The 22,774-nt window shown below is 43.4% G+C and overlaps 1 protein-coding gene across 5 annotated transcripts in view; it reads right to left on the minus strand.

Annotated features, from left to right (window-relative positions):
• ZNF827 (zinc finger protein 827) overlaps positions 1 to 22,774 on the minus strand; it is a 178,445-nt gene that overhangs the window by 70,256 nt on the left and 85,415 nt on the right. For all 5 annotated transcript variants that reach the window (XM_028168320.2, XM_057547146.1, XM_057547148.1 and 2 more), the window contains exons 6-7: positions 11,243 to 11,482; positions 8,751 to 8,808 (exon numbers count right to left, since the gene is read on the minus strand). In XM_028168320.2, the coding sequence (XP_028024121.2) occupies positions 8,751 to 8,808; positions 11,243 to 11,482 (298 nt within the window). The remainder of the gene's footprint in view (positions 1 to 8,750; positions 8,809 to 11,242; positions 11,483 to 22,774) is intronic.

Raw genomic sequence — 22,774 nt, forward strand, 5'->3', positions numbered from 1 at the left:
TTGCTCCAGTATAGCCATCTCTATATGTCACTGCAGAGAGCAGGCGGTCATCCTACCTGCCCGCTTGGGCCCTCATTTCATTTTGGATGAGACTGGGTAGCTGCTTCTTCTGAAATGGGCCCAGATATCAACATTTTAGATATAAAAGTCGGTGCCAGTTTCCCTGTTAACTTTCTTGCAGTCAGTTAAAGAGGTAATCTATAATGAAAGAAAACACAGCTTTAATGGCGCTCATGTATACTGTCCCTCCCGAGGACCCCTACTCTTGAATGATTTTATTTACTTACTTATTTTAATAAAAGAACCCTGGGTGGCAGCTCAGGGGATGTGGCGGTGGGGCAGAGTGCTTGAGATTAAGAACAACTGCGAGTCCCTGACCTGAGGACAGCCCTGAGGATGTGAAACAGCAAGTTCCCTATTCAAGCTTAAAAGGGACACAACAGAGAAGCCCTCTTATGACCCCAGTGGGCTAGGCCTGGAAACCCAGTCATCCATCACGTTGGGCACACACATTTTCAAAGAAAGAAGGACTGTAGTGAGGAAAGCTTGAATGAATCATTATACACTGGCAAGCTTCAGCCGGGGCATTTATCTACAAATTGAGACTTGGCATTGCAGATTCAGTGGGTTTCTAAATGGGGCTTGTGGGCAGATGGAGAAGCAAGGTCACTCCATCATTCGGCTACACGTATAGGCACCAGATTTTCTTTAATTTTTGGAGGTCATAAGAAAGCCGAGATGTGCTTTCTTCTCCTCCTCATTGACACGGCTGTACACTTGGTTGGTGCTGATCAGCTAGAACCTTCTTAGCAGTTAAAAACCAATCGAATGTGTTGTTAATTTGTAAGGTGTACAATGGTATTGCAGAAAATGTCCTTATTTTTTAAGAGATATATATATCAAAGAATGTGGGAGTGAATGTCACGTCAGGGATGTGATCTAAAATATAAGGAAGAAAAGATTGGTGAAATAAGTGTAGCAACCATTTGTTCAATCTGGGTGGTGGGGATATGGTGGTTTATTGCATTATTCCTTTCATTTTGCTTTAAATAAATATAATAAATAAAAAAATATTAAATAAAATAATAAAAAAATCAATATCAACAATCAAACAAAAAGTTCAACCCAGACAAACCACCAGACAGAATAATAAGTGACAATAAAAGAAATACAAAAGAACAAATAAAAATGTCTCTTCATGAACAAAATGCTTGATATCACCAGGAATCAATAAATGAAAAGGTTTTAACTATAAGATATACTTTTTAACCTCCCAATCGGTAAAAAAAATTTTTTTTTAATGATAAAGCACAGAGACCTCTAAAATATTCTCTCATTAGCTTCCGGTAAAATTGTAGATTCAACCTTTTTGAAAGTCAATTAGACAATTCATAGCAAAAGCCTGAAACCTGTGAATGCTTTCTCGAGTCAATTTATCCCAGAATTAGCAAGAACTTGGGAAAACCAAACCAAACCAAACCCTTGATATCCAAGAATAAGAGAAGTATTAAATAAATTATGACATGCAAATATTAAAAGAATAATATTGGGTTATGTTTACTGACATGGAAAGAAATTCTTTATATATTACTAGGTAAAAGAGAAGATTATAAAACTGTATATATAGTAGGATCCAGTTTTGATGGGAAAGTATACATCTCTAAACAGATAAAAATTCAGCCAGGATACACACCACCAACTTAGCAGTGGTTGCTTCTAGGTAGCAGGATTGATTATAAGTGGGTATTTTTTCTTCTTTATGTTCTCCTATATTCTCTGAAAATAAAAGTTATTTTTTAAACTTAAAACAAATGATTAAGATTTACAGTTCAGGATCCTGTATTTTTAAAGAGACTCTTAGTCTTTTAAAGAGTAGTCTGAGGGATGATATAATTGAAGGCAGTTGTAAAAGACACAGGCGGGGGCAACTGTATCTAAATTCTGATCCCATTCATATCAGTCAACTTCAGTTGCAGAAGGCTGAGAGCCACGGAAGAAAAAGGCTGTTTAAAATACTGTAGAAGAAAAGTAGAACATTTTAGGGAGAATTCATTTTGGTAATGTTTTTAAATTTTCTTCTCTGAAAAAGTACAGATGCCTTCTATTTAGGGCTGTCCTAGAGTCGGGCCAATCCGTACAACCTAACACCACGTTTTCAAGGAACAATTCCTGTTGCTGCGGCTCGAGCATTCATCCACCGCGGAGCCAGGAAACTTCTCAGGACAAGGCGCACAATGCCAGGCCTTGTCGAGGGCGGCTGCGGCCGGGAGGCCAGACCTCGGGGAGCCGGAGCCAGGCGCAGCCGCGGAAGTGAACCTGCACGTCAGGAGCCGTGAAATGTCAGCCCGTTGAGGGACCTGGATCTCCCGCAGGAATCTGACTTTATACATAAACAAGGACAATGGGCTTCTGCCGAGGCGAGCAGAGCACAGATGAACTCAGTCTTCTCTGCAGCGATGCGAGACCCTTTGTCCCGTGGAAGTTGAAGGTAACCCCAGTGAAATGTGGATGGGCCCTGGCCTGCTGCGTCATCCACCAGGGCCTTCCACCCCTAAACAGAGGTCAACCCTGGAATATTGGAGATATTTCTAGTAACAACCATGGAGACACCCTTGAGAGAAAATCCCAGATTAGAAGAAGCTGGCATCTGAGCCACATGTCACATGTCACCTGTGCATGATCTGTCTACTTACAGAGGCTTACACATTTATACCTCGTTCCTGACTGTTCTGAGCTGCGCAAACAGATGGAACACAGTTGTAAGCCAGTAGAAATAAAGGTGGGAGAACCCGTGGAAATGAAGAAAAGAGAGGCACAGCCCTCTTCAGATCCTTGAAAAAAAGATTTAAACTCTTCACAGTGACACCGTATTAAAGAGTTCTGGAAGCACAGTGTCTCAACTATAACCATTCAATGTAGAGGTCATGGGTGGGAGGAAAAACGGCAGAGCGTGATACCTACAGGACAATGGCGTATAGAAATAGAGAAAAGTACTGAGGAAGGTTTGGTGCGATAAGAAGGAAGAAAACTCAAATGAGAGCAATGCACAAAGTAGTTTGAGGCTATATGTATCTTTAAAAAATAAAAAAGATCCACTGTTTAAAGGATGAGTTTTAACTTCTTTGAAAAATGAAAACTCAAAGATAAGTTGAGAAGGATGGACTGCCAGTGACAAACTCTCCAGTCAACACTTGTATCAGGGCAGCTACATACAGTGGTGCAGGCTGTGCACTGCACAAAGGTACCTTACTGGGTGGGTGGAGGGGGTGGGTACTTAACATCACAGACAACAAAGATTTACATATTTATTATGACAGTATTCCAGTAGATGGCAGTGTCTTGAGCAAAGGCGCTTTATAAACTTTTCAATGGCCCAACAACCAGCTTTGACTTCACCAAAAAAGCATTGAATGTCCTAACTGGAGAGATTCCATGAAATTAGTAGCAATTTCCATTTTTTAGAAACAAAATTCTGTGCCTTTAATTTTAAAGTTAGAAAATATAAAGGGTAAAGAGACTATAGGGAGAGCTACTCAAAAATCACCAATTTAATTTGCTCTGTTTCCTGTTTATTTTCTTAATTGCTTCCATCTAATCCAGTGTTCTTTACGTGTAATCTTTTACTTCTTAAGGTAATGGAGCATTGTTCTCTTATGCCTTCTAAAAATTGAAAAGGGGAAATTGCACAAATTGAAGCAGCACATCACGCTCTGACAAATTTGTGCAATTTCTATTACTGACTCATAAATATTTAAGGACAGGCATCGAAACAATCACACAGGAAAATTCTATATTGAACACTTCCAAGTACATATATCTTTTAGTAAACACTCTAAGTGCCATTATCTAAATCACAGAAAAATAGCCCGCATTTCAAATTCTGAAAATTGGGCAAATTAAATGTTGGTCGGCACAGCATGATATGACTCTACCTTTCTGATTTTCCCACTTCTGCTTTTTGTCTAGTAATGGAGAAAAAAACAATTCAAGTAAATACTTCCTTGCTTTTGGAATAGAGCAAGCCAGGTGTGAGAAGTTTTTCTTATAGGCCTGTAATCTTATAGCCCCATGGACGCTGAATTATTAATGGGGAAGAGAGAGAACAAATAACCAAGAGAGGGTTCTTGGCAGCCATTGTTTGAAGTTCATGGTGTTACACAACATCGAGCATGTCCAATTCACCTGCCAGGAGCTATCTGATTCTTACTCTAGGGTTCCATTTTCCTATTTCGATCTTATCCAGCATCTGGCTGGGTGATGGTCCATGTCAGAAGATGTAGATCTTCTTTTTATTCCATTAAACTTTGGGATCTGGTTATGATATCATGCCTCATATATTTTCATCTACAAATGATCATATTAGCTGGTTATCTGCTCCCAGCAGAACCTAGGGTTGTGCTGGGAAAGGAAATCGAAACACTAAGATTGCGTTAGTCTCTTAAGCATTCAGTCCTTCTGTTCTCATGGGTCTGGGCGGACCTTCTCCCCATCTCATTTGTCAGGTAGAATGGCATTAAGAATGCCACAGGCTATCTCAAAGGGGACGCACAGACTTCTTTACACTTAGGTTGAATTTTCTAGACTCTAAGGTTAAACAGGCAGAAGAACTGCTGTTTAGCATTTACAGTGAAGCTCCAACTGAAGGACTGATTCAATGGAGGTGCTCCTAGGAGGGCACAGACAAGGGTAGAAGGAAGGGTAGGGTCAAGGCATTGGTGAGCAGGACCAGATGATCCAATCATCCCGGCTGCTAAGTAGATTGATTTCTCTGCCTGGCCACATGGGATACCCTGGTGGATGATTTTCTCCTTTACTTTTGGGAAGATGATCCTAATTGAAGCAGCTGAGTTTAAGTTCTTAGGATAATTTTTTAAAAAGGCGTTCTCAGGGCTTCCCTGGTGGCGCAGCGGTTGGGAATCCGCCTGCCAATGCAGGGGACACGGGTTCGTGCCCCGGTCCGGGAGGATCCCACATGCCGCGGAACGGCTAGGCCCGTGAGCCACAACTACTGAGCCTGCGCGTCTGGAGCCTGTGCTCCGCAACGAGAGAGGCCGCGATAATGAGAGGCCCGCGCACCGCGATGAAGATTGGCCCCCACTTGCCGCAATTGGAGAAAGCCCTCGCGCAGAAACGAAGACCCAACACAGACATAAATAAATAAAATTTAAAAAAAAAAAAAAAAAAAGGCGTTCTCAAACCAGTTCTTCAAATGATGTCTAGGATTTGCTTCAAAATAATCTACGGGGAAGAAGAACAAAAGGAAGGGATGGATGAAACATGAATTGGTCATGAATTGATAATTATTTAAACTCGATCATGGGTACATTCTCTGTTCTTGTATCGTTTGAAATTTTCCATTGTAAGAGTTTTTGAAAAATGAGGTCAAGAGCCAATGATCCAGAAATTTGCTAGTTGTCAGTTTCAACCCTTAGCTTTACCTAGAACTTCTTTTAAAAAATGGCTAACAAGGAATGCTGTCCAACATCATTTTCTCTTTCCCTGTCTCCCCATCTTATAATCGAGGAATTAACAAACAGCAGAATGGCCAATGGACAGCTGTGACAAGGGAGGATTGGATGAGGAGAGAGGTGCAGTCATCAGCCCTTATGGGATGGGGAGTTACCTGTATGCACATCCACGGGCTTCCTGTTGCCTTGGTGCCCGGGCATGGAAACCAGCACCCCCATATCTCATTGGTAAGCACACATCGGAACTGCCAGAGACCGAGTGTTTCACACTTGGGTTGCTACACTTTTTCTTCTTTCTTGTGTTTGGCATGAGAGTCAAGATTAATAATGATTAACAACAGTGGGGAAAGTTGTGGGTTGATAAAGGACAGAGAGAGAATCGGAGAGAATCAGTTTCTTTTTTCAGCATTGCACATCTCTTTCCTCCTCTGGTTCCCCGTGGATCTCCAGATCCCAGAGGCAGATCTCACTGAGTGGAAGGGCTCAGGCACCCGTCAGCATTTGGATGTGCCTGATCTCAATACCGCGCTGAGGCCGGCGTCCAAGGCTGCCCTTCACAAGTCAACTATCTTAAATGTGCCCAGCAACTCTGAAACATGGACAATTCCGAACTTTGATTCCCATCATGAACCATCGCTCTGGACAGTCAGCTTCTTCCAGGAAATCAAACGTGGGAAATCTGATAACTAACCAAACATCCCACTAAGTACTTAAAAAATCTGGAGGTATGGGAAGTTGGAGCCTCGATGTAAATCTTTCTGGAAAGTATCACAGATCATACCTTAAAACATAACCCCATTAGCTGACCTTGTGCAGACCTCTTCCAAAAGTAAGAGTTTCTTCCAAAACGGGAATCAAAAAAGAAGAGAGTTGGCGTTTTTCCCCCCTTATTTCTGCTATCGGTTAACTCAGGTTAAAGAGGATTTCTTGGCACAAGGCAGCTTGATTCTATTCCACCTGAAGTAATGAGGTGAGAAGGTAAAAAGAGATCTCTTTGAGGAGAGGCTAATTGGGCAAGTTGCCTACTCAAAGGAAAAATAAAAACACACCAAGGATTTTGTAGAAGAACAAGAAACCAAGAAACCTATAACACTGATGTCTGAACACCACATTGTAGGGGTGGGGGAAGCTCATAGGAAGCACCTCTTGTTTTGCTTTGGGCAAAAGATCTGATTTGGATTTCTTCTTACGCATAATCTCCCAGCAACAGGAGAATTTAAGGATTGCTCCGTTTTTTGCCAAATGGCTAAAAAAACCCCTCTCTTCTATCCTGTAATTATGCTTCAGCTCCAGCCAAGGCTAGGAGGTATTGTACATTTCACTTGTTTGGGGCTAGTTCAAACCTCCACTTACCTCTTCCCAGAGAACACCTGGAAAGCATAATAACAGGGTCTCGCAGCATACCTTTCTGCTAGGTAAATATTATCATGTAATCTTAAAGAGCCCGCAGAAAACCTCCATAGGAGATGGGGCTGGGGTCCTGCCCAGATCCCCTTTACCGCACTGGTGCACTCACCCCGCATCGCCAGGGGTGTCGGCTGCTCGTAGTGAGAACTGCCCTCACCGTTGGAGCCCCCCTCACCTGGCAGGCTACACATCCCCTGATGAAGTTAGTGGATAATGAGGGGGGACCAAGAGCTGGCCCCCTTACCTCAAGGCAGGATTTCCTCTGTGGTGCAATTCATGCTCCAGAATTCTCTGCGGGAGACAACTGGCCCTAGAATCCTTGCTCAGCTCCCCTTCCTTCTCCCGCCCCATCGCATCCCTGCAGGTCCCTCTGACAGCACGCCCTCAATAACACACCCGCACAGGGATCCCTGTCTAGGGCTCTGCTTCTAGGGAACCTGAGCTGTGACACTTCAGGAAGCCTAGGGAAGCAAATTAAAATTGACACCTCTTATTTTTAATCTGCCGTCTTTCGATGTCTACCAATCTGGCCCATTTCATGTGTTTAGACTCACGAACATAAGCATAGATACCAAAAAAAAAAAAAAAATAGCCTTAGGATTACATGGAGAAGGCAGGCTGGAATCTATAGTAGTTCACATCTCCTATTCGGGCATCCAACTGAACAGACAAAATCCCCTCTCCATCCCCCAGACCCATTTCCCAACACAACGCACAGACCAGATGGAAAGACTCATTTCCCATCGGCGTACTTATACACGGAGGCAAGCCTAACACCATGCTTGGGTTAGAGGCAGGTTCTGTCCCTAATACTATATAAACCCTGTGGGAAGCAAGCTGACTCTGTTTTAATTACTGTTTAATATTTGATAGTCCCAAATTCCGATTCACAGAGTTAAAAAGAAGAAAAAACTCGCGTTAAGGTTCAAATGAACACTGTTCATGTGCCCGGTGATGGTCCGAGGTCGACTCATATCACATCCAAAGGAAAAACACTGTTGATCTTCCGTCGCAAGAATTAAATCACAAAACCAATCAACGGCTCCCAGGAGGAAGAATCTAAGTTTGCTCAGGAAAGTAAAGTTCCTTGACTTAAAGCCTGCCAAGGGGAGCCTGCCTCTCCCCCAAGCTCCCTTTCCACAGAGGTGGGTCTGCACTTGTTGGCACCTGCCTGCAACGGTTCAGGTCTGGGTGATTACGAGCCTCAGGATGGGCAACCCACCCTGCCTGACCCACCCTGATGGGCAGCCCACCCTGGCTGACCTTCTCTTCAACTGCCTTTGGCAAATGGAAAGCTTCCTTAACCTACAGTTGTTAGTGATGTCAGTTTTCCTGCAATTTCTGAAAGCAATTGTCTTTCTTCTGCTTTGTACATTTTTGCCCTCCTAACAATGCAGTGAGTTAAAAAGCTGGGATGTCCCTGGTGACAAGTTATCAGTCCACAGCTGCAAAGCTACTTAGGAACGCAGTTCCACCTCGGTCTACCAACAGACTGAGGCTTTCCTGAGATACAGACCCAGCTCCCAAATACAGCCCCGCCACCCACTTCAACTCTCCAGTCAGGAAATTTCTGCCAAGAGGATAATATTATCTACTTCGCACAATCATTGTAAGGAATAAAAAATAATAGCATAAGGAAAACTCTCCAGCAAAGTGACACATTTAGATGTTTAGTAACTATGAATGGCCTTCCCCCTTGGTGTCCTTTGCGTTTTGTGTTGTTTCCACCAACCAAAGTTCAAACACAAAATGATGATAAAGGGGTGACTTTTGAACCCAGTGGGAGAGAACGGTTGGAGGAATGTTGCTCAAACTGTGATGTGGGCCTGATGGCCCCCAGAGGGAGTGTTCCGAGGGGACTCCACAGTGGCCTACCTGGTGGTCGTCCGGATGGTGTTTTCTTTCGTGTGACTGTGTTCTTTGCTCACCTTCTCTGTAAAGAGAAAGGATGAAACAGACATCTCTTAGGTTGTTCTGACTCGATTTGTGTGTTTAAGGCTAAAGCAGAAACATCCTCTTTCTCTGTTGTGGTTTTCTTTTGGTTTCTTTTTTAAACATTCAAACCCTTCCTGTCTTATTGGTAAAGACAGGCAACAGAAGCATGTCAATAGCATCTACCAAAATAGTTTATTAAAAACCAATCAAAGGGAAAGAGTTACTAACAAAGTACAACTGTGTTGTCTGATTTTCATCAGGCCTCAGTGAGTACATGTACACACACACACACACACACAGATGTGCATAAAGATAGTTCTTTCTATTATATTTTTCCCCAGCTGAAAATGTCTGCTTTTCTCTGATTCAGCATGAAAACTGCAGTTGTTGCAACCGTTCCGCTTCTGACTTGCATGACAACCTTTAAGCATTCTGTATTGTCAGGCCCCTTTGTGAGACGGGATATAAAAACAAACGTAAGACCTCTGGGTGCGAGAGTCATCGAGTGCACATTCTGATAAATGTCACAGGGGACAAAAAATATCATTAGACAAGGGGAGGTAAACTCTCCCTTACTCTGTCTTGCGGTCTGAATCTACCAGCTGTCAGAAATTATTTAATTAGCTTTCAGGAACACAAAAGTTGACCTCTGGTCTTCCCCATCCAGTTCAAATGTGAGGATTCTGCCCTGACTGTCACAGCTCTCGGTGGCTTCTTTTAAGTCTCCAGAGGAAACCTGGCCACCTCTACAAGGGTTTCAGATTTCAATAGCAGGGCAAGTGAAAAACTCCTAATCTTACGGATTTGGGGGAAAATTTTAAACAAAGATTTACGCTGTCCCGTGCTTTTTAACACTGGTCTGAAGCTGCTGTGTGCATGTTTGCGTGGACAATTCCTTTCTGTCCGTTCAACAGTGACAATGAGGGTGAATTTGGATTCACAGGCAGTGTTCTTTCAGAGAGCAGGAAATCGGGGCTAAATGACTTGCTTGAGGTCACCCAGGCAGTCAGTGACAGCGCCAGGGTGAGAACTCTCAGACACAAAGTTTTTAGCTGATAGTAGACCATGATAATGTACTGCTAGAGACAGAGACTTTTTGAAAAGAACCACACTGGCCTCACTTTTGCAAATTTGAACTGCTAAATCATTTTCAAAGTTATATTGTTTTTAGAGATGCTTTCAGCCTGTTTTTTTGTTTGTTTTTTTTTTAAAGAAAAGCATCTTGCATGTTTGGAGTTTTTTTGGAACTTGCAAAGATCTATGTGGCCTATTCAGTTTACTGACTTAACTGTTTCCACCTCTGTGAGCTCTGCACAAACACAGTCCTTGTTTGAGAACTCCAAGCCTGCCATTTTCGGCAATGACTGATAACTTCACAGCCATGGGGGCGTGTCATGAGGCCAATGAGGAGGTGAGCTATCACGATGCCTTGCAGATTCTAGCTTCTTTCCTCTTTTCCGGTATTTTTCTTAGGGGAGAAAAGTCAATACTTAAATAATGAAGCATTTAATGGGTGTTTGAAATCTGTTAGCCATAACAAAACAGAGTTTATCAAATATTAGTAACAAACTCTACTGATGCCTGAATTTCAGTATGTAGGCCGATGCTTGACCAAGGACAAAGTATCTGTATTTCTATATAAGTCTGAATCTTATAGGAGTCTCTTTCATCCATCTCAATCACATTCAAGCAATAACAGCACATTAAATTTGATAAGGACAAAGACCATGCAGCTTGAATGAGGTGATAAAGAGAACAGCTTAGGTTCTAGGACCCTCCCCTATTCTGTCAAGACACTTAGCTGAGCTAGAATAGGTGATTCCTTAGCTTTGTAATAGGTGATCACTTAGCTGATTCCTAAACTTTGACTTCTGAGTATTTGAAGTAGAAAAAGTTGGTTTACAGGAAATGTTCTACTGTGTTATAGCTGGAAAAGAGTCCTCACAGTTTCATCTTTTGCCTTCCCCTTTCCTTGATTTTTTTGTTTTTTGGCAAGACACCGTAAAATCTCGTTAATTCCGACCACACTAATTTGGAATTCACAGTAACTCAGTCACTGTTGGAGTAAATTGAAGTTTATCTTTTGCACATTAGGAAAAAAAAAAAAAAAGGTTGTTAATCAGATCAACTGCCTAAACAAAATTAGAGGTGAGACGTTTAGTCCAGGCAACAGGGATCATTTGCACGGAGTTGAATAGAGTTCTAATTTCAAATGATTCTTAACTATTTACTAAAGAAAGTTTGGCAGGAGTTCTACCTGGCAGCATTTGATGAACTCTTCGTTTGAGAGGTGGTATACACGTTAAAGTAACAAAATGGATTTCTGTCTAAAAAATCCTATAATGCAGGTGTTTTTACTTCGTTAGAGTGGCTTTCCCTCCAATTAGTCCCCATTATTGACATTTTTTTTTTTTTCCCTCGAGGAAACGTACCTGACAGTTGAAAAAGAAGCTCGGACGCCATCTTCACAGAGATGTCTTGACTGAAGAGGTTTCTCTCTGGGGGCACTCTGCCTTCTGGCATCTTCTGTAAGGGTTCAGTTTTCTCTCGCCCAATTAAAGTGCTATAGCCAACACTGCGGCTGGGTGATACTGAGGCCTGCGGGTCCTGGATGTCCACCTCCATGGGTTCCTCTTTAATCTTCACCATCTGAGTGTCCTTGTAGCTTTCCGCTGCAAACAGGCGAATGAAGAACAAAAACGCCAGAGTTTCTTAATTCTGAACCAAACCCAGTTTCTAATCACAGAGAGAACTTGTGTCAGGGAGCAGTTTAGAAGACGGAGCCGTGGCACACTGGAACACAGTTTGAAAAACTTCTACTTTAATCCATCTGGTTTCCAGAAAAGGAAGGAACCTGAAGCTCAGAGAAATCAGGGGACTTGCCCAAGACCACACAAATGGCAGCAGAACCAGGCCTACGGCTCCAGATCTAGAACCAGGTTTCTTGACCAAAGTATCCCGATCACTCCCACACACTCCTTTCTCTCTGCCATGACGCTTCCAGGACTTACAGAGAACACAGCAAATACCTGTCCTTGTTTTATAATGTACTCAATTTCAGTGAATCAATTAAGAGCAAGCATATTCATACTATGATTTTCTCCCTCTATTTTGAAAGCTCTGATCAATGTTTTTTTCTTTCTCTTCTAGGGCACCTAAATTAATAAAGGATAAATAGGGTTGATTCAACTGAGACATTTACACCTTGCTGGGAGCTAGTAATCCTCAAGACCACCTAGGATGTTAATTGCAGCCCAAGGACTAACACTTAGAAAAACAGCAATCTTACAAGTTATAATAACAGCTCAACTTACTGACTGCTCTGGCTTTAGGTGTGGCTATTGAACATTTGGTCTTTAGTTTGAAACATACATTTACTTTGCAAGGCTGGAGTGTCTTTATGTTCATATGCTCCTTAGAGCTAATGAGAGAACATCTTGGAAACAAGGTGGGACAATTAGCCCAGCCATTAATTTGGGTCACTTTAAAATAAGGCCACACTTTCAAATTGGTAAGCATTTGTTAGTTATTACTGTGTCCTCAGCATTCTGGAAAACACAAAAACCAAAAAGGATTTGATAGATAGATAGATAGATAGGGTAGTGGGTTGAATCGTGGCCCCCCAAAAAGATATGACTATGTCATAACCCCAGGAACTTGTGAATGTGACCTTATATGGAAAAAAGGTATTTGTAGATGTGATTAAGTTAAGGATCTCAAGATGAGATGATCCTGGATTATCCAGGTAGGCCCTAAATCCAATGACAAGTGTCCATATAACAGACAGAAGAGGACAAGACACAGACACAGTGGAAAAGGCCATGTGAGGTCAGAGACAGTGCTGTAAGACTGACTGTCTGTGTCTCCCCTCCAAATTAATATGCTGAAACCTAATCACCAATGTGACGATATTTGGAAGTGGGGCCTTTGGGAGGTGATTAGGTCATGAGGGAGGAGTCCTCAAGAATGGGGGTTAATGCCCTTATAAAGAAGACCCCAGACAGCTCCCTCGCCCCTTCCTGCACGTGAGGACACAGTGCAGAGATGCCTGACAACGAACCAGGAAGAGGGCTCTCACCTGACTGTGCTGGCGCCCTGACCCTCGACTTCCAGATGCTAGAACGGTGAGAAATACCTCTGTTGTTTACAAGCTACCCAGTCTATGATGTTCTGTTACAGCAGCCGGAACGGACTAAGACAGACTGGAGTTTTGCTGCCACAAGCTAAGGATTGCCTGGCATCACCAGAAACCGGAAGGAGTAAGGAAAGATTCTCCCCTAGAACCTTCAGATTTCAGACTTCTGGCCCCCATTTCTGTTGTTTTAAGCTACGAAGTTTGCGGTAATTTGTGATGGATGGATGGATAGGTAGACAGATAAAACTATAAGAGGCAACATAAAGCAGGTGCTGATCTTGGGAGAGTTAGGAGATATGACAGGGGAAATCTCATTGCTATAAGCTGGGTAGTCAGAGAAAGCTACGCTCTCCTTGCCAAGTATGAGACAGGTGAAAGTCAGGTACATGCATACTTTATTGATTTGCAATAAAGAAGACAGTGGAGTACTTTTAATTAAACGATTAAAATTAATATGGTGCTATCCATAAGATCTCATGTAAGAAGTGTGCTAATTGTGCTTTTTTTCTTCCTGACATATTACACATGCTTCTCAGAGAAAACGACTTGTTTTTTTGTCAGCAACTAAACTGCAGGCAACTGTTATATTTAATTTAGATCCTTTCCCCCTCCCTGTATTCCTGCCAAGTTGTTTTTTTCTTTTTTCTCTGCATGTCTATGAAGCTCATAAAAACCAAGTCCATTGATTCAATCATGCTAAAAAAAAAAAAGAAGAATATAAAGCTTTCCAAGTTACATGCCTGGGTCTCTGCCTTTATTTCTAGTCCCTGATTCTTTCTTGAGTATTGAAGACACCCCCTGTCCACTTAGGGATTTGGGGACCTGACAGCCATCCTGACCTTCCCTTAGATCACCCATAGGTGCAGTCACCACACACAGTGCCCTCTTTGTGTCCCCTCAAACTACTTAGGATTTGGAAAATAAACAGTGGGGTCAGTGTCACAGGTACATAATGATGTCTCTGAACCTTGCAAGTCATTCCAAGGCCTGAAGACAAACACAAAGGGATACTAGAGAGAGATTCATTTTGTTAAAAAAATAAAAATCTCAACAACATAAAAAGAACAAAGCTAGAAAGGAGCTCCATTATTTATCTCCCCCAAGCCACCTTTCCCCCAGCTTTACCCCTGGATTAAAAACCACCTGGCTATTTGTGCCACTGGATTTAATGAAATCAGTTTTTAAAAGCTACTTGGGATAATTTCAAGTATGATTTTCCATGAAGTGCTTTCTGCTCTTCCTTATGACAACTCTTGACTTTTCAAAAATGCACAAAACACTGATCACTGAGTGAAGTAAGTCAGAAAGAGAAAAACAAATACCGCATGCTAACACATATATATGGAATCTAAAAAAAAAAAAAAAAAAGCTCTGAAGAACCTAGGGGCACGACAGTAATAAAGATGCAGACGTAGAGAATGGACTTGAGGACACGGGGAGGGGGAAGGATAAGCTGGGACAAAGTGAGAGAGTGGCATGGACATATACACTACCAAATGTAAAATAGATAGCTAGTGGGAAGCAGCCGCACAGCACAGGGAGATCAGCTCGGTGCTTTGTGACCACCTAGAGGGGTGGGATAGGGAGGGTGGGAGGGAGACGCAAGAGGGAGGAGATATGGGGATATATGTATATGTGTAGCTGATTCAGTTTGTTATACAGCAGAAACTAACACACCACTGTAAAGCAATTATACTCCAATAAAGATGTTTTAAAAACCCCAAAAAACCTTTAGCATTTGTAATCTACACGATAGACTCCAGACTCACCGAGAAGACTTTTCAAACTGACATCTCAATGGGCAAGTGAGACATCGTTCAATAAATATTTTTACAGTCCTTGCTCTTGTATGCAATAGCATCATTGCCAAGTGTTTTCTTGCCTTTTTTTAAAAAGCAGGTTTCTCAACCTCAGCCCTATGGACATTTGAAGGCAGATACTTTGCTGTGGGAGGCTGTGCTGTGCACTGCAGGGTGTTTAGCACATCTCTGGTCTCTACTCTCTACATACGAGGAGTGCCAGCCCCCTAGCTGTGACAACTACAGGCAACTCCAGACACCGCCAGTGTCCTCTGGAGGGCAAAACCACAGCTGTAAAGTTTCTGCCACACTCTTGTTTTCACCCCTTCTCCTCTCCCCACCCCCATTTAATCAGCACCCAAGGCAAAGCAGAAAGAAGCGACTCCTCCTAAGTTCCAGCTTGGTTGATCACCATCTCAGGCAGGCCGGCTGGCCGAGGATGCAGGAGGCAGCTGACTTGGGAACAGAGTTTCTGCTACAGATCCCACTTGGTCCCCAGGCCAGCTCGCTCCCTGTTGCCTGGGGCGTCCTAACATAGCAACGGTTGAATACCTCACTCCACTCACTCTTAGCTTTGACTCCCACGCCACAAATATTAATTCGACTCCAGTGGGCTCTACTGCTACTTCAAGAGAGAACCTGGCACATGGGAAGAGATGAGAGAGGGTTAACAGTGCCTGATGCCTGGGAGGGGGTGTAGGGGACTGTTTACTGCAATGTTTATTTGTATTCTGTAATTTGTCTGTGATGAATATGGATATCTTGTCATTCACCTAAGTTTTTTTTAAAATGGAAAACAATTACATACACCCATAAAAAGATGCTATTTCCTCTTTAGAAGTGTACAGAACAGTGTGCATGTCTGGTAGCATCGGAAGAGTTGGTTCGTGGCTCCAACAAGCCCTATGCAAACTCTGCTTGGCAACAGAAGGGAAAAAAAGCAACAGGAATGCCATAATACTGTTTTCTTTCCTGCCTTCATAAGCACAATATATATTCACTATCAAGCTGGATTATTTCATTCATCAATCACTCGGCCATTCTGTAATCTTTTTTCTTTTTTTTCTTTTTTTAACATTTTTATTGGAGTATAATTGCTTTACAATGGTGTGTTAGTTTCTGCTGTATAACAAAGTGAATCAGCTATACATATACATATATCCCCATATCTCCTCCCTCTTGCGTCTCCCTCCCACCCTCCCTATCCCACTCCTCTAGGTGGTCACAAAGCACCGAGCTGATCTCCCTGTGCTATGCAGCTGCTTCCCACTAGCTATCTATTTTACATTTGGTAGTGTATATATGTCCATGCCACTCTCTCACTTCGTCCCAGCTTACCCTTTGCCCTCCCTGTGTCCTCAGGTCCATTCTCTATGTCTGTGTCTTTATTCCTGTCCTGCCCCTAGGTGTAATCTTTTATCAATGTCTACTATGTACTCAGAACTATGATAGATGATTCATGGGATTCAGAGACAAATAAGACAAGGTTCTTGCCCTCAAGCAGTTTAAATCCAAATGGATGGATGATCAGACAAGTATCAACAGCCCTCTCATACAAGAAGTGAAATTAAAACACAGTTTGGGAAGAGGAGTCGAGGAAGACCACGAACAAAAGCACAAAGGTGGAATTGTACTCGACCAGGGGCATCCAGGGAATAAATATCACACTGTCCGTTCGGCTGGAGTGTCAACGTTGAGAGGTGGAACTGGCTCCTTGGGTAAGCAGGACTCATGCGGTGTCAACGTAAAAGCAACTCTAGCTTTGTCTGCCGTTGTCTCTTTAAACCTGCTTGGTAGGAAAATGTTCCTCGCCTGGTCCTGGGTGAAATCTCAGTCAGGCCCATAACCCGATAATTCTTAGGTAATACAAAGCCTTACAGCCCTTTAAACAGCAAAAGAACGGTCTTGATTCAGAATCCAGAAGGCCCAACCCCACAGCTTAAGCCACAGTTCAGCCTTTCCGTGAAGGTGATCCAGGCTCCTCCCTGGAAGGGTCCACAGGTCGCCTGTGACTGGGGGGAAATGGTGGGGTCCGCTCCCTCTCCCTGTCTTCTCACATTCTCCCCAGCACTCTAGCTGCCCTTCCTGATCCTACAACTAGAGAAGGAGGAGGGAAGGAGGAGAGGGGAGGGGAGGCGAAGCTCTTCCCTCGCTGACCTGATCTAGAATGGTTTTACCCTCTTTAGGCAAGCAGACACTTCTCTCATGGGATTCTCCCATCGGGTCTTCGGAGACCTTTAACTTGGCAGTGATCTCTCCCTGAGCTTCCTTCACCTGGCTGACCAGCCTCTAGCCTGGGCTCACTGATTTCCTCCACCGCCTGTGGGGATCCACCTGTGGGTCTCCATCTCAAGGGGGGCAAGGGTACCATCAACTCTCTAGGAAGCACCCCCCGGACAGCATTTAAGACAACACCCCTGTTGACCCTCCTGTGGGAATCCGGTGCACACCGGAGCCTCCTTATTTGATCAGACAAAAAAGGGTGAGTTCAGGCCCCATGCAGCCCAGCAGCCGCTCTCTTCCACTCAGACACCAAGGCGATTTGCCCTCTAGATTCCCCAGGCTGATGTCAGGCACCAGGCCACCAGGTTCCCAACTGAGGGAAACATGGGACAAACTTCCCGGATGACGTCCTTCAAGCCGTGCTCTCTAGATTTGGGATGAGAGACTGGTACCCCTTCCTCCATCCCCAGTACCCTGCAGTGGGGGAATCACAGCCCAGTTCTCTCCAAAATCCCCTCGCCCAATCTTCAATAACCTCTCACTTTTATACTCTCTCCATTTGACCATGAGGTCCAAGAGGTGTGTGTGTGTGTGTGTGTGTGTGTGTGTGTGTGTTCAAATATACATAACATAAGATGTATCTTTTTAATCATTTTTAAGCACACCGTTCAGTGGCATTAAATACATTCACATTGTTGTGCAGCCATCACCATCATCCTTCACCAGAAGTTTTCATCTTCCCCAACTGAAACTTTACCCATTAAACACTAACTTCCCATTTCCCCCTTCTCTCAGCCTCTGGCAACCATCATTCTACTTTCTGACTCTAGGCCAGGAGTTTTCGTATTTTTTAAAAAATTCTTCATGCTGTAACCTTGGTGCCGAAGCCAGATCTTCCATTTAACATACTGTTTAACAAAGAGCGTCAGATTATATTCCAGAGAAATTACACTGGAGAGGTAGGTAAGGGCAGAATATGGAAACTAAAATGCTGGGTCTGGAAGCCTGTCCTGAATGGGGAGCCGGCGAGGAGGCAGCCTTTGGGGGGGGTTTGCTTGGAGAAGCAGCATGATCAGATTACATTTCAGAAGGGCAATCTGGCAGGGGCACTCGTACGGGATGAAGGGACAGGAGGAAATGGAAACGGGGCCGTTGATGGGGACTTGTAGTAATCCAAGCAACGAGATGATGAGAGCCTGAACTAAAGGTCATGAGGGTAGAAAAAACTCACAAGATATTCCAGAGGCTGAACGCAGAGGCACTGGTGGTGGACCGAATAAGAGTCTGAATCAAGAATGAAGAGACCAATGTGAGAGTAATTGTGAAGAAACCTTGCATATGGTCTGGACAAGGGAGAGGTGAGATTAAAAGAAAATAACAATTCTCTGACTTTTAAAGGCCTCTGAGATTTGGAAAATGCTATCAAGAAGAGTAGAAAAACAGAAAAGTTCGGTCGGGGAGAAACATGAAGGAAGATTTTCATATCTATTTTGGCTAAGTATCTGTAATTCCTGCAGGAGGTAGAGGTTGTGATGGCTTAGAGGCAGTAAGAGAAGAATCACTAGTGACAGACAGATTGGAAGTCATCTGAATCCAAGGGACTGGGTGAGATCAGCAAGGGAGGTCGAGTAGAGAGCGGTGGATGGGGAGGAAATGTTACCATCTACTCCTACAGAGAAGGAAGAAGAAAAGAAGAAAGGAGAGGGACTTCCCTGGTGGCGCAATGGTTAAGAATCCGCCTGCCAAGGCAGGGGACATGGGTTCGAGCCCTGGTCCGGGAAGATCCCACATGCCACGGAGCAACTAAGCCTGTGTGCCACAACTACTGAGCCTGTGTGCCGCAACTACTGAAGCCCACGCACTTAGAGCCCGTGCTTCACAACAAGAGAAGCCACCGCAATGAGAAGCCCGTGCACCGCAATTAAGAGTAGCCCCCGCTTGCCGCAACTAGAGAAAAGCCCGCGCACAGCAACGAAGACCCAACGCAGCCAAAAAAGAAAAGAAAAAATGTTTTTTAAATTAAAAAGAAGCGAGAAGAGGCGGAGAGGGAGTGGTCCAGCATAGCAGCCATGTGCATAGAAAGGCAGAGGGAAGTGGGGTGAGGGCAGAGGCATCACCCACTCCCGCCCCTGGGCTCCTGCACCCGTACAGTGATTCCTTAGTTTCTGCCCTATATAAAAGCCCCAGCCCCACTCTCCCTGCAATACTGAACTATGCCAGCTGCCCGAATACGCCCGGCCATTCCTCATCTTACTCCCTCTTAAATACCCTGATAATTCCCTATACAGATTTCAAAATAACTTAGACGTCTCCTCTCTGAACAGCCTTCCTTTATTTTCATCAGATGGCACCTTTCCCTCCTTGGTCCTACCTCTAGATTGCTCAGATCTTGCCAACATTGTACTGCGCTGCGGTTATTGTCTACAGATTTCATTTCCCCTGTGGACTGAATGCTCAGTGACAGCCTGGCTCTGATTCATCTTTCATCCCCGGACTTTGCACATTTGATGCGATTAATAGCTGTTTGTCACATGCATCACCTGAGGCAGAACACACAGTAGGCGTGCAATGCTCCTCTCCCTTCCCTGACTGCCGGAGACACTCTGTCTGCAGCAGTCACGTATGCTATGAACTTGAAACAAAATACGAAAGGATGCAGCACTGGCAGTGGCATTGAAATAAAAAACAAAAATTGGCCATTCTCTCTCTGGACTGCCATCATGATCCTGAGCTAGTGTTTTTGAATAACAAGAAGCTTAAAAGAGCCTCTAGAAGCAATGCCAACGATGCCATCTGGAAACAATTCACTTTCTAGAGTGATACCCCTGTCAATCAGATAAATTAAAAATCTTTTATCTCCAACTTGCCATCCTCAAAGATACAAAGTTCTGGGTTGGGCACAAAAACATGGTCCAGGTAAAAAAAAAAAAAGATCCCTGGAGGTGTCGGGTTCATTACTTAACACTTCGTGAATGACAATGCAGGTCAAAAGACCAAGTAAAGGGAAACAGATGACCAGGAACAAGAAAAGAGACTGCATGGTAACATCACGCCATGGCAGTGCTTGGCTCACCGCTGGAATCTGATGAAGGCGAGCTGCTGTCTCCCTTTGCTTTCTCTTACTTAACTTTGTCCTTGCCAAAATCAGCTACTCAATATTCTGTAATGGGAAAATTCAATATTCTATATGGGAAAAGAATCTGAAAGACAACGCATATACGTATATGTATAACTGAATCACTTTGCTGTACACATGAAACCAACAGAACATTGTAGATCAACTATACTCCAATATGAAATAAAAATGAAATTAAAAAAATAAATACCCTTAAGAAAAAAGACGGAATGAAGAGTTGGGCTGGGTTTCCTGGGTGGCACAGGGAGAAGACCGAGCCCCAGCCCTGCTCGAGCAGAAATGGAAATGTTATTTCCCAGAAGTCTCATGCTCTGCGTCATGCTTTGCATTCTCAGAGAGCAGCAAGGTGGGAGGGAAAGAGCCCCTGGGTAGCCACGCCCTCACCCTATAACTGGGGCTGCGTCCCCAGTGCAATGCACATGAACACAGTTCCGTTCTTGTTACGAAAATTAAGAACCTGATGCATAGATGCTGAGTGTGATTCTTCCTTCCCTCTCTCGTCTCCTACCCTGTCTCTCTCCAGGAGCCATCACACGGGACAGAAGGACATGCACACTGAGACAGGTCTTAAGTTCTTTAAAGGACTAGATTGGTACATGCTTCTCCATGGGAAGTTATATATTAAACTTCATTTGTCCGAATGGATAAAGAAGATGTGGTACATATATACAATGGAATACTACTCAGCCATCAAGAAGAATGGATTAATGCCATTTGCAGCAACACGGATGCAACTAGAGATCATCATACTAAGTGAAGTAAGTCAGAAAGAGAAAGACAAACACCATATGATATCACCTATATGTGAAATCTAAAATATGACACAAATGAACCTATCTGTTCACAAAGGAACAGAAACAGAATAACGGGCGTAGAGAACAGACTTGTGGTTGCCGGGGGAGGGGGCTGAGGAATGGAGCAGGAGGCTGGGGTTAGCAGATGCAAACTATTATATATAGATGGATAAACAGCAAAGTCCTACTGTATAGCACAGGGAACTATATTCAATACTCTATGATAAACCATAATGGAAAAGAATATAGAAAAAAGAATGTATATGTATGTATAACTGAATCACTTTGCTGTACGACAGTAATTAACACAACATTGTAAATCAACTATACTTCAATTAAAAAAAATGAACTTCATTTGTCTCTACAGTGGTCCTTGGTGAGGTAAAAGCTCTCCAGTCCTGCTCTGAGGAAGGAAACCCATGCCTGGGGCTTATCTACGGCAGCTGCCACATCCCAGGAGAGGCAACACAGGTTCCTACTGTCCCTGCTGGACACATCGGTCATCTGTTCCTGGGGAAAAAGAGAAGAAACACTCTCCACGAAAGAAAACAGAAGTGCAGCAGTTTTTCTCTAGTTTTCCTAATACACAAGAACTTTCAAGAACAGCATTCCACTGCCTCTTCTTGGAACAGCAGAATGGGAGGCTTATTCTCCAGAATGAATAAAATGCATGGTCTCTGGACTTGAGGGTAACAGGCACAGCTGAGGGCACGGCTACTAAATGGTGTGAGGTAGGGAATTGAATTTTTCCCCCTCAATTAAAAAAAAAAAGGAAAAAACAGTATTTTTCAACAGAAGAACCTCACAATGACCTCCAGTACACACACACACACACACACACACACACACACACACACACACACACATTTCACCCAGAACTGCACCGAAGGAACTGAGCAAATCATGAGATCAAGCCATTATCTATGAGGAAAACATGCAAAGCTCTACACAAATTTAAATAACTCATTAGATAATTAATTGATTAATTAAATCAGACCATCTTTCCCAGGTGGTGAAACCAATCTGCACAGTAATCTAAACATTAGGAGAATCTTGTTTAAAATGGTGGAATGAGGGGTCTAGGTTTTTTGTATGCTCCTTCCTTCTTCTCTCTCTCTCATACACACACACACACACACGCACACGCCCCACATTTTTTATTCCTATAACAATTTCAAAGATATTTTATCAGAATTGGCCCTTTGAATTGGATCAGCAAAACCATAAGAGAACTTGCATTTCCCCTCTTTATCAGTACACTACCTGGCAACTTAGGAAGGAGAATTAACAAATGTCTGAAGAGTGAGCTCTGCACACTAGAATTCACAATTAAGTGGACAGGGGGTAAGCAGGAGGTCAACTCAGAAAGACAAAATAGGGAGCACCCAGTGTTCTACTTTATTAGTTGTTCTGTGTCTGCAAGGAAAAATATGCCCTAAAACAAGCAAACAAACAAAAAAAAACAACAGAACTCAAACTTTAAAGATCATAAAGAGTGAGTGAGACCTGGAAGTTCACTTTCAGGGGTCCAAGAAACATATCATTTTCCATCAGAGCAAAGCACTTGAAGTTTACTCTTCTGAGCATTTTTCAATTAGTCTTCGCCTCCCTGACATCAGCAAGCAACGTAAGAGGTCCACGTCTGAGATACCTCAGTTGGGCATTTGCCAGTGTTTTCAGACTGGCCATAAAACGGGACCCAGAGCTGCAGCACAAGTTCTGGAATTGATTCAGGGTATGACACTGCCCAGGGTTAAACTACACAGGGGGCCCCTTGATGTAAAGGAAGGTCCCTCAGACTGGCCATGGGGGAGGTGATCACTAGTCAGAATACGTCCATCACACATAACAAATGCTGCCTTCAATTTCACTTTTGT

The sequence above is a fragment of the Balaenoptera acutorostrata genome, chromosome 5 (assembly GCF_949987535.1).
Source record: "Balaenoptera acutorostrata chromosome 5, mBalAcu1.1, whole genome shotgun sequence".
Classification (NCBI taxonomy): Eukaryota; Metazoa; Chordata; class Mammalia; order Artiodactyla; family Balaenopteridae; genus Balaenoptera; species Balaenoptera acutorostrata.